Source organism: Oncorhynchus mykiss, chromosome 21 (assembly GCF_013265735.2).
Source record: "Oncorhynchus mykiss isolate Arlee chromosome 21, USDA_OmykA_1.1, whole genome shotgun sequence".
In the NCBI taxonomy this organism is placed as follows: Eukaryota; Metazoa; Chordata; class Actinopteri; order Salmoniformes; family Salmonidae; genus Oncorhynchus; species Oncorhynchus mykiss.
In genome coordinates, this window is record NC_048585.1 from 19,223,060 (window position 1) to 19,236,824 (window position 13,765).

Sequence of the window (13,765 nt, forward strand, 5' to 3'; positions counted from 1 at the left end):
AGGCTACTCTAGTTGCCACGTATGAAGGGAGGAGCAAATGAGAGGGAAAAAACTACCCAACAACCCCTCCTCTTTACTGTTGGTACAGTATTGAAACAATTTACATCAGTTGATTTCTGAGATCATTATTTTTCTAGACATGTTTAGGCTATCCTATAACAGGATTTTGGCTTATGTAAACAGGGTTTGAAAGACATGAAACATCAATGGGCTTAATTCTATTATTCCAAATAAATAGGCCTAGTTATTTCCTCAACTTTATCAGAACTAGTTACTGTGTTTCTGAAGTCTTGATTACATAATTCTATAGGCATTGGAGACATAAGGCAAGTACAGCCACCAATTTTGCAGTCAGAAAGTCAGGTCCCACAACAAGAGAGACGCCCCTTTTTTTGCATACCTCGACGCGAACGGAGTTCTAGGAAAGCCACATCGCGCTCACTGATACGCTAAATGTACAGTGAAGACAGTACACAGCATCTGTAGAGACCAGCCTCACACTTCCTCGGACCCCCTGTTAGAAAGCCACATCAGGCATGACTGCGAGACACAGAAACAAGAACAATTTAAGCGAAAAGACTGCTTCACCCACGCATGATGACGTGGCGAAGAAAAGTCCGAAACCTAGTAGTAATGGTAGCCCCTCAATCCAGGGATCGGGGTCAGGGAGTTGGGTCAAAGTTATAGCAGCTTTATGTTATATCGCATTAGTAGCCGCTGCGGGCTTTGCTGCTATTTATCTACAACAAGTGTTGAAAGAAGTCCATCAAATCAGCAGCAGAAATGAAGAGACCGTATGGGAAAATGCAGAGGTTGCGTACAAAGTAGAGAATGTTCTTCAACGGGTAAGCAATTCAATCGATTTAGGACTAACCACTAGCCATTTAATGACAAGATCACGAGATAAGGCAGGCTGTTGAAGACCGCACACCAAAACTAGATAGGATGAACATATAGACTACAGAGAAGAAATGGCTAGAAGAGGGCCATCTCCCCCTCCTCCAAAAGCTTGATGAGCTGGCACAAGAAAAGTACAGATGTAATCTATGCTATTCTTTCCTAGAGAGAGAGAGTACTGACATTGCAACAAAAACTAATCCAGGTTAATGGAAATACTGCATTCTTTATAATAAAAAGGGATGTTATATTTCTATAGAATTGAGGAATGCATTGATATAATGTATGCACATTGCATCCTATAAATTATCTTACATTTTTATCCAGCTAGCTATGTTCCTGCATGAATTATTTCGGTAAATCGGCTATTCCTTCCTTCATCCATTCACTTCTTTTCAAGCCTTCATGTAACTTCACTTAACTTGTCATGCATAAATTGAGATCTCCCAGACCAGTTTGAACTAAACCAGTTTGAACTGGATGCTTAAAGTTGTTTATTAAAGCTGCATATATAGATCTACCCCACAGGCTGAGAAATAGCTGAGTTATGTAATAAAGCAACGTAACCTACTCATGAGTTACTGTAACTAGGTAAACGTGGTAAAGAAACCCAGCAGGGAAAAACATTTTCTAAGAACACACATTCAACAAGTAAATCCTGAAACATGCATTGCAGTCTCCTATATGTAAACGTCCTATGTGAGGCTGTGTCAACTATTGTTGTATAAAGCTACAGTATGGGATTAACTGTCTTTCACTGCAAGCTATAAAGTCTATTTCAATAACTACCAAGGCAAAAAACTATTTTGTCAGGCAAATGACTGGTCAGGGATAGGCTCTTCCACCCTCTTCCAACTTTCTTGGAATGTATTGTACCTGTGTTTCCAGTACATCCAGTACATAGGTGTGACTAAACATGTGTTATACAATTTAATAGTAGTAATAGTGTTAGATAATGTGGCTATTATATTATTTATGTATACATACAGTATTTATAGTATGGATGTGACCGATTAATAATTAAAGACTAATCGAATAATCATTAAGGCCCTAATTTGTATTGATGACCAAAGGTTGAAATACACTGAGTGTACACAACATTAAGAACACCTCCCTAATATTGAGTTGCCCCCCCCCCCCCCCCCCCCCCCCCCGTGGTTGTGTAGGTGGACAACGTGAGGGGTGCTGTAGACGGGTTGGAATCGGCACTGGGCATCATGCGGGCAGAGCAGGAGGTGGGGAGCCGGGCGGTGAGGAAGGGCGAGGTGGAGATACGGCGGGTGGAGGAGGCTCTTCAGAGGCTCCAGAACGAACTGCTGGTTGACCTGTCAGAAGGCATCAAGGAGGTGAAGGAGGCCAGAGAGCGGGACTTCTCTTCCCTGGAGAAGACGGTGGAGGAGCGCCTTGGTGAGTTGAGTGCCTCCATCGCGGCCAGCGTGACTGAGTTCACCGAGGCCCAGGGTGAGACTCAAAGTCAGCTGGCTGACCTCAAAGCCCGTCTGGATGACATGGAGGACCCGGAGCTAATCAGGCAGGAACTGTCCGCCATTGTCGACACCGTCGCCGGGCTCAGCGCCACTAAGCAGGCCACCGATGAGTCTGCCTATTCACTGAGGGAGCAGATAGCCGCGGTGGGGGTGGAGCTCCAGACCCGTAACCAGGAAATAGCCTCGATGTCGCAGGAAGTGGAGGTGGTGAGGTTGCTGGTGCAGGAGACGACGGGGAGCCTGCGGCAGCAGGTTTCGGGGGCAGAGGCAGGCATCCAGGCGTTGACCGATCAGGACCAGAGCCTGCAGAGCAGCCTGGAGCTGGCCACCGAAGCTCAGCACAGTCTGGAGAAGGAACTGCAGGGGGAATCGGCCAGGGCTGAGCAGAGGTCCGACGGTCTGGAGGTCAGACTAAAAGTGGTGGAGGAGGGCGGAGATTCCCTGGCCGCATCGCTAACAGACCTGACTTCCAAGTTTGAGGTTCTTCTTGCCAAGTACGATTCCCATGAGAGCACGCTCGCCGCTCAGGGCACGGCAGCCGAGAAGGCCCGGGCCACTCTACAGGGAGAGCTAGAGGAGCTGAAGGGCAGTCTAGGGGAGCTCCAGTCCAACGTGGTTGCACTGAGTGGCGCTCAGACCAATCTGGCTTCCAGGGACTCTAGCCTGGGCCAGCAGATAGAGGGGCTGGAGCAGAAGCTGGAAGTTTCCAAGTCAACCAGCCACCCCCCACCAGAGCTGGAGAAGCTGAAGAGCACCGTGGATGGCCTGGTGGGGAAAGCTGCCAAGCTGGAGAGCCATGAGAAGGCCATCGAAGCCTTACAGGGGTCACTACAGAAGACCATTAGCTCATTGGAGGCCTTGACCAAAGCCTCAGCCGAAGAGCAAGAAGGTGTAAGGGGAGCATAGGGAGAAGGAGGAGGAGGGGGTAGTGTTCAGGAGGGGTAGACTGGGTTGGGTCAATGAGAAATGGGGAACGTGGACTGCTGTGAATTTTAACACAACACTGCACTGTAGTTTTTTGTTTGTTTATTTGTATTTTTCCTCATTTGAGTTTTTGATTTAGTCAGATTCTGTTACGGGTGGTTTCACAAACCCAACTTGCAATATAAGCTCTTGTTCAGGAGCGTGTTATGGTTTACTGATTTGTGTTTTGTTACAAAAATTAAATTGGGCCACCACATTTCTGTGTAGACAAGGCTTTGAATTGATTTACATGTATATTATAAAATCTTCATCGTACATTGTATGGGGCTAACTCACTCCAACCGTCTCCGTGGCAGATGCAAGGTAGCCATTTTGCACACCACCACACTTCATCAATCTCACTGGAGGTGAGTATTGAGGTGAAAGGTGAGAGTGGGTCGGTCTGTTTCTAGAAGATCATTGGATAAAGATCATATAAAATCCTTCATAGGATACAGGCTACAAGGTTAAAGCACTCCCAGTTCATTTAAAGGCTCACTCTAGGTCTGTGCTCCAAATGGCTCTCTATCCCCTATATAGTGCACTACTTTTGACCAGGGACCATGTGGCTCTAGTAAAATTAGTGTACTACAGTGAGCTCCAAAAGTTTTGGGACAGTAACATATTTTTTGTTGTTTTAGCTCTGTACTCCTGCACTTTGGATTTCAAATGATATAATGACTGAGGTTAAAGTGCAGACTGTCAGCATTAATATGAGGGTATTTTCACCCACATTGTGTGAACAGTTTGGAAATTACAGCACTGCTTGACATAGTACCGTTATTGTAATGGTGAGAGGTAGGGATGTTTGGGGAGTATGATATTTGTGCCTCTTTCTCACTCATCATTATTCACGATTCATTCAGGACTATCCGTAATCATGGTAGCATCCATTCATTTTTATTGTGCACAAAATAGTCTGACAACCAAAAGAAACAGCAAATGCATCCAACACATTTGTAGTCACATAATTGATGTAGTCAATGTGTGCTATGAATATGGGATCAAATACTAAACTTTTGACTACTTGAATACACATAAGTGAATTTGTCCCAATACTTTTGGTCCCCTAAAATGGGGGGGGGGGGGTATATGAACAAAAAGTGTTGTAATGTCTAAACGGTTCACCCAATTTTGATGTAAATACCCTCAAATTAAAGCTGAGTCTGCACTTTATACCATTTCAAATCCAAAGTGCAGGGGTACAGAGCCACAACAACAATACCACTGTCCCAATACTAATGGAGCTCACTGTATATAGGGAATGGGATGCCATTTGACATATAACCTGGCGCTTCAGACTGACTATATAAGTGGACTTAAGTCTGTGATGCCTATTGGAATATTTAATTAGGAAACACTGCTGGGACAGTCAAGTGAGAATTTATTGAAAGTAATTACTTTTCATCTGAAGAGGGAAAGAGATTGCTTGAGGCTAATTCAATCATTTCCTGATAGGCCACTTATAACCTGATTTGATTCCTCACACACACACACACACACACAAACCTTCCATTCAACAGGTGCCATTTCCTCAACATGAACAAGGAAACGCATAAACATGTATATGGAATACAGAGTACACACAAACTTCAAATTGACAATTTATTAAGCACATCCCTCTCACACGAAGAACAATATATCCAAGGCTTTAAAACACGATCTCTGCAGTGTCCTAACACCACTACAATGGGGTTGTGACAGTTTAAATGAATGGAGACAGTAAATACATGTGGTGTGATCTGTACATGTAATTATCTTTAGTTAAAACAGTGGTATGGTGTCCACACTCTTTACCCAAAGACCAGCTGCAATCTGCGCCCTAATGTCGGGTTGTCGTTGAGCAATTCCAGGTATGTGTAGGTTCAACTCTATCTTTAGAGATGACGTGCCAATGTGCATGTTAAACAAGTTGTGATTGGCCTTTGGTGATTGGCTGTGAGGTCGTCAGCTCATTGTTCAGCTCCGATACATACTTCCTCCTTCAGACATACATTTCCTGTAAAACACCTGGAGGCTTACTCAGCGGAGTAGCCCTAGAAAAGCAATCAATAGATTGGCATGCTTCCCTATCCCACAAGATGGTCATGTCTGTTCTACACAACATATTTCTATCAGAACATACGGCTGACCCACTGAATAAGCCCAAGGTTTTTTTTCCAGAGGACTGCAAAGTCAGCAATGTTGCAGATGAAAATGTTAAACACAGAACAGAAAAAACTCTGACATGAATCACAGCTCTGTGTCACACATTTCTACCTGCATTGCTCTGCAGTCAGCCCCATTGAATAAACTCCTGGTGACAGATTGCACACCCTGGTGTAAACACAGGCAAAGCTACATTGCCTTGCGGGCTGCAGCATTCAGTATTCTATTTTAGGTCCCTATACCTTTAAACCACAGACTCATTTCGATTCATGGCAGAGATATGTAGAAACTAGCAGGACTAGCTAGCCATGTGAAATCCCAGGGCATGTATTCAGCACTGAACTATTGAGAACATTGCAGGCAGAATGTATAGCGCTGACATCATTCCTTATTGGACAGAACAGAATCATATTGTAGCATAACATTCCTCCTGAACAGGCCCCTTAGCCTGAGAATACATACCCGTGTGCAGGTCACACAGGGGTCAAGCAGTGTTGTTATAACCCCACCACTGGCCAGACTGACAACTGATAAGGGGGAAACTGTTCAAGAGACTGCTCACATTCCAAAACTGTGGACCAGCAAGACCTCTCATCCACCATGATGGATGCCATTTTTCTCAAATAAATAACATTCCAGCCTCCTAGGACACAGGTTGGCATTTACTGGGATGACTCATGTACTGGAGGCAGCTCGGCAGGTTTGTCACTAGCTGGCACAGCCATAAAATCTGATTTTAAACCTAACCTAAACCACACTGCTAACCTTATCCCTAACCCTAAACTTAAATGAAGTCCAACAAGCACATTTTGATGCTCCATAGAGAATTTTGGACTTTGCCACTGGCCTTTCTGGTGGAAATTGCTCAGCTCTGCCTTAGGACAAGATTCATCGCAATAAATGGCAACTTATTCATAGGACAGGTTCAGTCAAGGATACAATTTGTAACGCAACATACGTTAGTCAGCATTCTAGACAAAAGGCCCAGTTAGTCTCAACTTAACCCCTAGGACTTACCTCTCGACCCCCTAAAGATCTGTATAGGTATACAGTCAATGGAAAGTATACTGATATGTACATTATAGGGGGAGTAACCTGTTCCTCTGTGGGTTCCACCATATTGCTTATATTAATCAAGAACTCTGGGGGGGGGGGGGGGTCCAGAAGTACCTGTTGTAAGGGCTAGGTGGGGTCGACCATGGGTGTACAGAAAGATCAGCAAACTCTGTTTTTAGATTCTCAAAAATGTGCAATTTATTGTTAGGGAATGATTGGTGACAAGCTGAAAGTTTGCCATTTACTCTGTAGATCTATAGCATATAGAAAAGCACTAATTCACAGCTCTCCTTCCAGTGTCTGAGGGAGGGCTTCACTCATGTTGACTTTCTGCAGAAGCATCTCTCCTCCCACTACGGGCATCTCAGGCTCAACTATCTGACTCAACTGCTGTGTCACAACTCCTAGGTCCTCCTCCACAGTGCTAAGGTTAGCGAATGTCTGCCGTAGCTCTGCGATGTCCTCCTCCCTCTTGGTCAGATCCTCGGCCAGACGGCCGATCCTCAGGGTCAGCTCATCCACCTGCGGAGCCAGCGCCCCGAAGTCCCGCTTGATGGCTGCCACCTTGGGCTTGAGGTCGCCGGCGAAGGTCACCGTGCGGACCAATCGGGCGCGGCCGCTTTCCAGCTCCCTCAGGCGCTCCGAGATCTGCCGGTCGTTGGCGAACAGTTCAGGTAGGCGGCGTTTGAGCTGCTCCAGGTCTTGGGCGTTGCGCTCCGTGGCACCCTTGAGGCCCTGGATGCGGTCGATGCTGCCGGCCAGCAGGTCGCCGATACGTTTGACCATGCTGCGTTCGGCCTGGGCGGCCCGCTCCTCCAGCTCCTGTACCTTCTCCAGGAGAGACTCCACCTCCGACTGGAGCCCATCCATCCGACGCACGTCTGTCCGCACCGACGCCACCTAGGAGATGGAGGAAGAGGAGAGGAGGAAGATGATTCATGGGCAAAGCTTTACATTAACTGTCTTTCTATTCTAATGCCACAGTTCTGTTCAAAAAGTTGCCTCTGGTTTTGAGAGACTTCAACCTTTACGTATTTGGAATATAAAGTTCTTGGTATTATTACATGTAACTACTTTAAAACATACTATTTCCAGCTTATTACAATACAGTGATTGTTTCAGGAATCTTATCTGCAGTTCCTGTGTAATTGCCTGAGTTATTACATCCTGGTTACCAAAGTAGTTAAGGGCATCTAGATGGCTTAAATCATTTTTTTAAAGAAAGCACAGTAAAGCATAGGCTGCTGCCAAACCTTAGTGTTGACATCCTTAGTGATGGCAGAGGTCCGTCCCTCGATTTGTCCCACAGCCTCGGTCAGTGCTGCCACGCTGTCCTGGAGCAGGCCGCGTTTCTCCGTTAGGCCGGACGCCCAGTCCTTCAGCCGGCTTACATCCCGCTCCAGGGCCTCCAAGTGGGGCAGGAGACCACCAGGCTGCCTCTCTAGATGCTCCAACAAGCTCTGGACACCCTCACACTACGCCAGGAAACACGTGGACAGACAGAACAGGGCGGCCATTTTAGAAAATAGCTTTACATAGGAAAAGACTGAGCAGCTAGATCATGCAGTCATAGACCGGTAGATAGGATGCATTGAAAAACATGCAGGCAGACAGTCCATAAGTTACACAGAAAGCTGATGTTTGGTACAAATAAATAGAGCACATAAATGGGTAACACTAAGATATTTGAGACGGGTTTTAATTTACTAGAGATGCAAGATAGGAGCGAGAAGACATTTGTTTACAATAGATTTAACCAAATTTGAACATTTAAAAGATTCAGAGAAACACTAATAAGGCGCATTTATTAGAAATGCAATACTGGCATAACTGTCAAACTCATTCAAATATAAAATGTGTATTAAAAAATGTATACAAACTCAACATTTGAGTACCTGATGATATTGGAGTACCGGTCACAATTGTTCTCCTTTCAGACACCAACAAGGCAACAATAATATCCTTTACAGATTACAGGAGCAGTGTTTGGGTGCAAACGCTACATTCAGTTGCTGACTTTCAGCAGCTGACTTTCAGCAGCCAGTGCAGATAACATTGATTGGTTCCCATATGAGATAGTAGCATGTTTGTGAGACAAGAACTTAAAACCTATTGATGAAACGTATCGCTAAACTTTAGCAATAGCAAGTTAAAATGCACAAATCACACAATGTAGCAATGGTTTAACTATGTGAGGATTTGACAGCAGTTTTAAAACAAATGGAATGACAGGACCACTCCTTCCCATGGTTAACACACGGAGGTCATCATTATGCACCGGCTAGGGTGGCTCATCCTGCTCTGGGTCCTTGACTTTTCACCTCTCCCTCTCCGGCGTCCCAGAATTATCCTGGTTGTCCTGTTGTTCCTCCCCCCTGCTGAGCTGTCCCAGCGTCTCCTTGACAACAGCCAACTCATTTGTCATCTTGAGGATGCTGTTGTGGGCCTGGAGGGCGTCCAGAGCCTGCTTGATGTCCAGGATCTCCGACAGGGCTTTAAGCATGTTGTCCTCTGTCCCAAACACCTGCAGGGTGAGCTCCTCCAGCCTTCGCTCTGCCGTCCCCAGGTCCCCCCCCCCAGCCTCAGAATGGATCGCACTGCCTCCTCCACAGCCGGGAGGTGAGCCTCGCACTGCTGGGCCCGGGGGATGTGCTCCTCTAGCTGGGCGACTAACTCGGTATCTACTCGGAGCAGGCTCCGGACTTGGTCCTCCAGTTTGTGGAGCTGCATGATGTTCCAGTCCAGCTGGTCCTGAGACCGCTTGGCATCCTCGTCCTCGGTGCGGCCCATGTGTTCCGCCGGGTGCTGTCCTCCAGCTCCTCCAGCCTCTCGTCCAGCGCCCGGGCCCTCTGCTCGGCCTCGTTCACCCGGTCCGTGGCTCCAGCGTGCGCCTCACGTGACTGTCTTCAGAGAGGCCAGGTCAGAGGTCACCGAGGCCAGGCCCGTCTGCCACGGCTCAGTCACGTTCAGGAAGCGGGCGTTGACTGTCTGGAGATCGCGAGAGGCGGAGTTCTCGTCGTCCTGCATCGCCATGACGACGGCATGGAGCGAGGAGAGGTCACATTCGAGGCGCGTCACCAGGGAGAAGGTGGAGAGAGCCCCCTGCAGGTCGTCCTCGGAGGCGGCGAGCTGCAGCCGCAACACAAAACAGGGATCGCTGTTTCTGGGGAGGGCTCTGGGATCCTCAGTACTCTCTCTCACACTCAATACAATCATACAAGTACAAATCCATGCACACATTCAGTCAAAAGATGTGTATAGCAATTCTAATGCGATTTGATCACAGAATTCAATTCAACTGGATAGGCTATACAATCCAAGATGCAAGAATAACTGCAGCAATAAATACATGAATAATGCAGGCATGTCTGCAGGGGCTAAATAATAAGGGGGAGGGGCCTACATTATGTGACAAGCAAGACAATGACAGTACCAATCCACACAATGACATAAACACACATAACAAAGCATAGACTTCTCTGCATAATGTTTTTGTGTCCTGTTCTTCACGGGAGAGAGATGGGTAGACAGAAACAAAACATACCTTCTTGGACACCTTGATGACTTCCTCCTCCATTTCAAGGAGACTTGCAATCTTCCCAGACAGTAGTTTGTACTTTTCTTCCACGTCGAAGAATCTTGCATTCTGCTGCAATACAAACCTGTAATGTATGGGGGAAAATAAAGTAATGAATAGGCCAACTCAAACATAAAATTATTAATTTTCTCTTGTTTGGCCGAGATGAAAGTAAATAGGAATTATCCATAAGCACACGGGCCTTTATAAGTAAATATTTGCCTTATGCAAATGAATAGGCTTACTTTTACTTACCATGTAAGCACTATGCAAACTATCAGTGACAGTAGACAAGTTATCGTTTTCACATCCAGGGAGGACGGCGAGGAGCTTTTACGTTCAGCCAAGCTATTTCCTTCGGTAGATTTTGCTTCATCTTCGGAAGAGTACTTTGATGTTTCAACCGGTTCGTCATTTAGCTTCTGAGCCGTGGTCTTCTTCCTTTGCTTCACTTCAGTACTTGGCATTTTTGTAGCCTGCAACAAAGTTTCGGCTTGCAGCTTCCTTTTGCCCACTTGAGAAGGAATTGATTCAAAGTAGCGGCTGCGACTGCAAGCGACAATGGCCCACAGCTCTAGAAGTTTCGTAGCAGACTAGCGCAAGAAACTCCATCCAAATTCAAGTTAAATGTATTAGTTCAAATGTTAATATAATTTAGAATATTTAGGTATTTCAGATAATCAAAAAAAATTACAAGCATGCTACTTGCCCAAGCATAGAAACAAGTCTACATATCCCGTAAAGAAATCGACCTCTTAAACGAACCTTGGAATTTGGGGAAAAAGAGCAAAATGCGTCAGCCAGCCACGTCGACGGCTGACGCCTGAAAATATTACAACGTGCCGCCCGCTATATGATGAGTAGGCCTAGGCAACGTTCCCCAATAGACCGTTTGAGGAAACATGAAAAACGGTGATATTTCAAGTTTGTAAAAGCTCATTGGTATTAATGCGAATAAATGATGACACAGAAAAATCTCAAATAGAGTAGAGCACAGTTATGAGCGCACTTCATTCATGCAAAGGAACACAAAATCAGTGGTGGAAAAAGTACTCATATCAAACTTGAGTAAAAGTAAAGATGCCTTAATAGAAAATGACTCAAGTAAAAGTGAAAGTCACTCAGTAAAATACTACTTGAGTAAAAGTCTAAAGGGATTTGGTTTTAAATATACTTACAGAAAATGAAAGGGCACAGTTATGAGCGCACTTCATTCATGCAAAGGAACACAAAAGTAAATATAATTGCTGAAATATGTTAAAAGTAAAAGTATGAATAATTTCTTATTCCTTATCTCAAGCCAACCAGAAGGCACAATTCTCTTGTTTTGATTTATTTATGGATAGCCAGGGGCACACTCCAACACTCAGACATCTTTAAAAAATAAAGCATTTGTGTTTAGTGAGTCTGTCAGATCAGAGGCAATGGGGATGACAAGGGATGTTCTCTTGATAAGTGTGTGAATTGGACCATTTTCCTGTGCTGCTTAGCATTGAAAATGAAACGAGTACTTTTGGGTGTCAGAGAAAATGTATGAAGTAAAGAGTACAACGTTTTCTTAAGTAGTGAAGTAAAAGTTGTCAAAAATATAAATAGTAAAGTACATATATTTTAAAAAACGACTTAAGTAGTACTTTAAAGTATTTTTTACTTAAGTACTTTTCACCACTGGAAGAAAAAAAATACCCACAAAAAAGGGGGGTAACCAAACATTTAGTTTATTTGGCCTTGAGCAAATTACATTTCACAATTTACATACAGTGCCTTCAGAAAGTATTCACACCCCTTGACTCTTTCCACATTTTGATGAGTTACAGCCTGAGTTTAAAATTGATTGATTACCATGATTACCATCATGTCAAAAGTGAAATTATGTTTTTCGAAATGTTTTAAATTGATAAAAAAAAGAGAAAAGCTGAAAAGTATTGAGTCAATAAGTATTCAACCTCTTTGTTTTTGCAGAGTAAACATTTGCTTAACAAGTCACATAATAAGTTGCATTGACTCACTCTGTGTGCAATAATAATGTTTAATATGATTTTTGAATGACTACCTCATCTCTGTACCCGACACATACAATTATCTGTAAGGTCCCTCAGTCGAACACAGATTCAACCAAAGACCAGGGAGGTTTTCCAATGCCTCGCAAAGAAGGGCACCTATTGGTGGATGGGTAAACATGTTTAAAAAAAGCAGAAATTGAATATCCCTTTGAGCATGGTGATGTTATTAATTACACTTTGGATGGTGTATCAATATACCCAGTCACTACAAAGATCCAGGCATCCTTCCTAACTCAGTTGACAGGAAGGAAGGAAACTGCTTAGTGATTTCACCATTAGGCCAATGGTGACCTTAAAACAGTTACAGAGTTTAATGGCTGTGATAGGATAAAACTGAGGATGGATCAACAACATTGTAGTTATTCCACAATACTAACCTAATTGACACAGTGAGAAGGAAACCTGTACAGAATAAAAAATATTCCAAAACATGCATCCTGTTTGCAACAAAGCACAAACGTAATATTGCTAAAAATGTGGCAAAGTAGCTTTTTGTCCTGAATACAAAGTGTTATGTTTGGGGCAAATCCAATACAACACATTCCTGAGTACCACTCTGTCAAGCATAGTGACGGCTGCATCATGTTATGTTTATGCTTTTAATCGTTAAGGACTGATGAGTCCTTAACGATTACTTTCCACCAGACACTGGGAGATGAGTTGCTTACCAAGAAGACAGTGAATGTTCCTGAGTGGCCAAGTTACAGTTGTGACTTAAAACTGCTTGAAAATCTATGGCAATACCTAAAAATGGTTGCCTAGCAATGATCAACAACCAATTTAACAGAGCTTGAAGAATTTAAAAAAGAATAATGGGCAAATGTTGCACAATACAGGTGTGGGAAGCTCTTAAGAGACGTACCCAGAAAGACTCACAGCTGTTATTGCTGCTAATAGTGATTCTAACATGTATTGAGGGGTTGAATACGTATTTAATGAAGATTCCCGAGTGGCACAGCGGTCAAAAGCACTGCATCTCAGTGCAAGAGGTGCCACTACAGTCCCTGGTTAGAATCCAGGCTGTATCACATCCAGCCGTGATTGGGAGTCCCATAGGGCTGTGCACAATTGGCCCAGTGTCGTCTGGGTTTGGCCAGAGTAGGCCGTCATTGTAAATAAGAATTTGTTCTTAACTGACTTGCCTAGTTAAATAAAGGTTACATTTTTTTATAAATGTGTGATTTTTTCTTCCACTTTTACAGTAGAGTATTTTGTTTAGATCGTTGACAGAAAAGGTCAAGGGGTGCGAATACTTTCTGAAGGCACTATAGTTTTAAAGTGCCCAATATCAAGTATCGATTATCAATAGCGTTTCTATATTTTCCTTACAATAATCCTGAATGGTGCAACAAAGAAAGTCTACCCTTATGCAAGGTAATGTGGGAATTTTACACATAGCTAAGGGCCATGCAGGGGCATTCTTCATGATTTGGAGGCCCCAGGCGGAGGTCCTCTCCCATGTCTATTTAACACAATCATGCTGAAAGAAGAGCAGTTCGGAGCTGGCTCAATATTGACCAAGACCAATTTTTTTGTGTAATTGTATGGCCTTTTTTAACATTCTAGTCAACATT

At 44.1% G+C, this 13,765-nt stretch overlaps 2 protein-coding genes across 2 annotated transcripts; one reads left to right on the forward strand and one right to left on the reverse strand.

Moving 5' to 3' along the window:
* Positions 1-377: 377 nt before the first annotated feature.
* On the forward strand, positions 378-3,575 carry LOC110501017 (cytoskeleton-associated protein 4). The gene is made up of 2 exons (XM_021578520.2): positions 378-845; positions 2,064-3,575. The coding sequence occupies exons 1-2, from the start codon at positions 537-539 to the stop codon at positions 3,288-3,290; spliced, it is 1,536 nt and encodes a 511-aa protein (XP_021434195.2). The 5' UTR covers positions 378-536; the 3' UTR covers positions 3,291-3,575.
* A 1,363-nt stretch (positions 3,576-4,938) lies between these two features.
* LOC110499908 (inhibitor of nuclear factor kappa-B kinase-interacting protein) lies at positions 4,939-11,043 on the reverse strand. The gene is made up of 4 exons (XM_021576967.2): positions 10,384-11,043; positions 10,096-10,213; positions 7,805-8,026; positions 4,939-7,451 (listed from the first exon to the last, which is right to left on the reverse strand). Exons 1-4 carry the CDS (start codon positions 10,593-10,595, stop codon positions 6,831-6,833), a joined length of 1,173 nt encoding a protein of 390 aa, XP_021432642.2. The 5' UTR covers positions 10,596-11,043; the 3' UTR covers positions 4,939-6,830.
* Between the last annotated feature and the right edge of the window lie 2,722 nt (positions 11,044-13,765).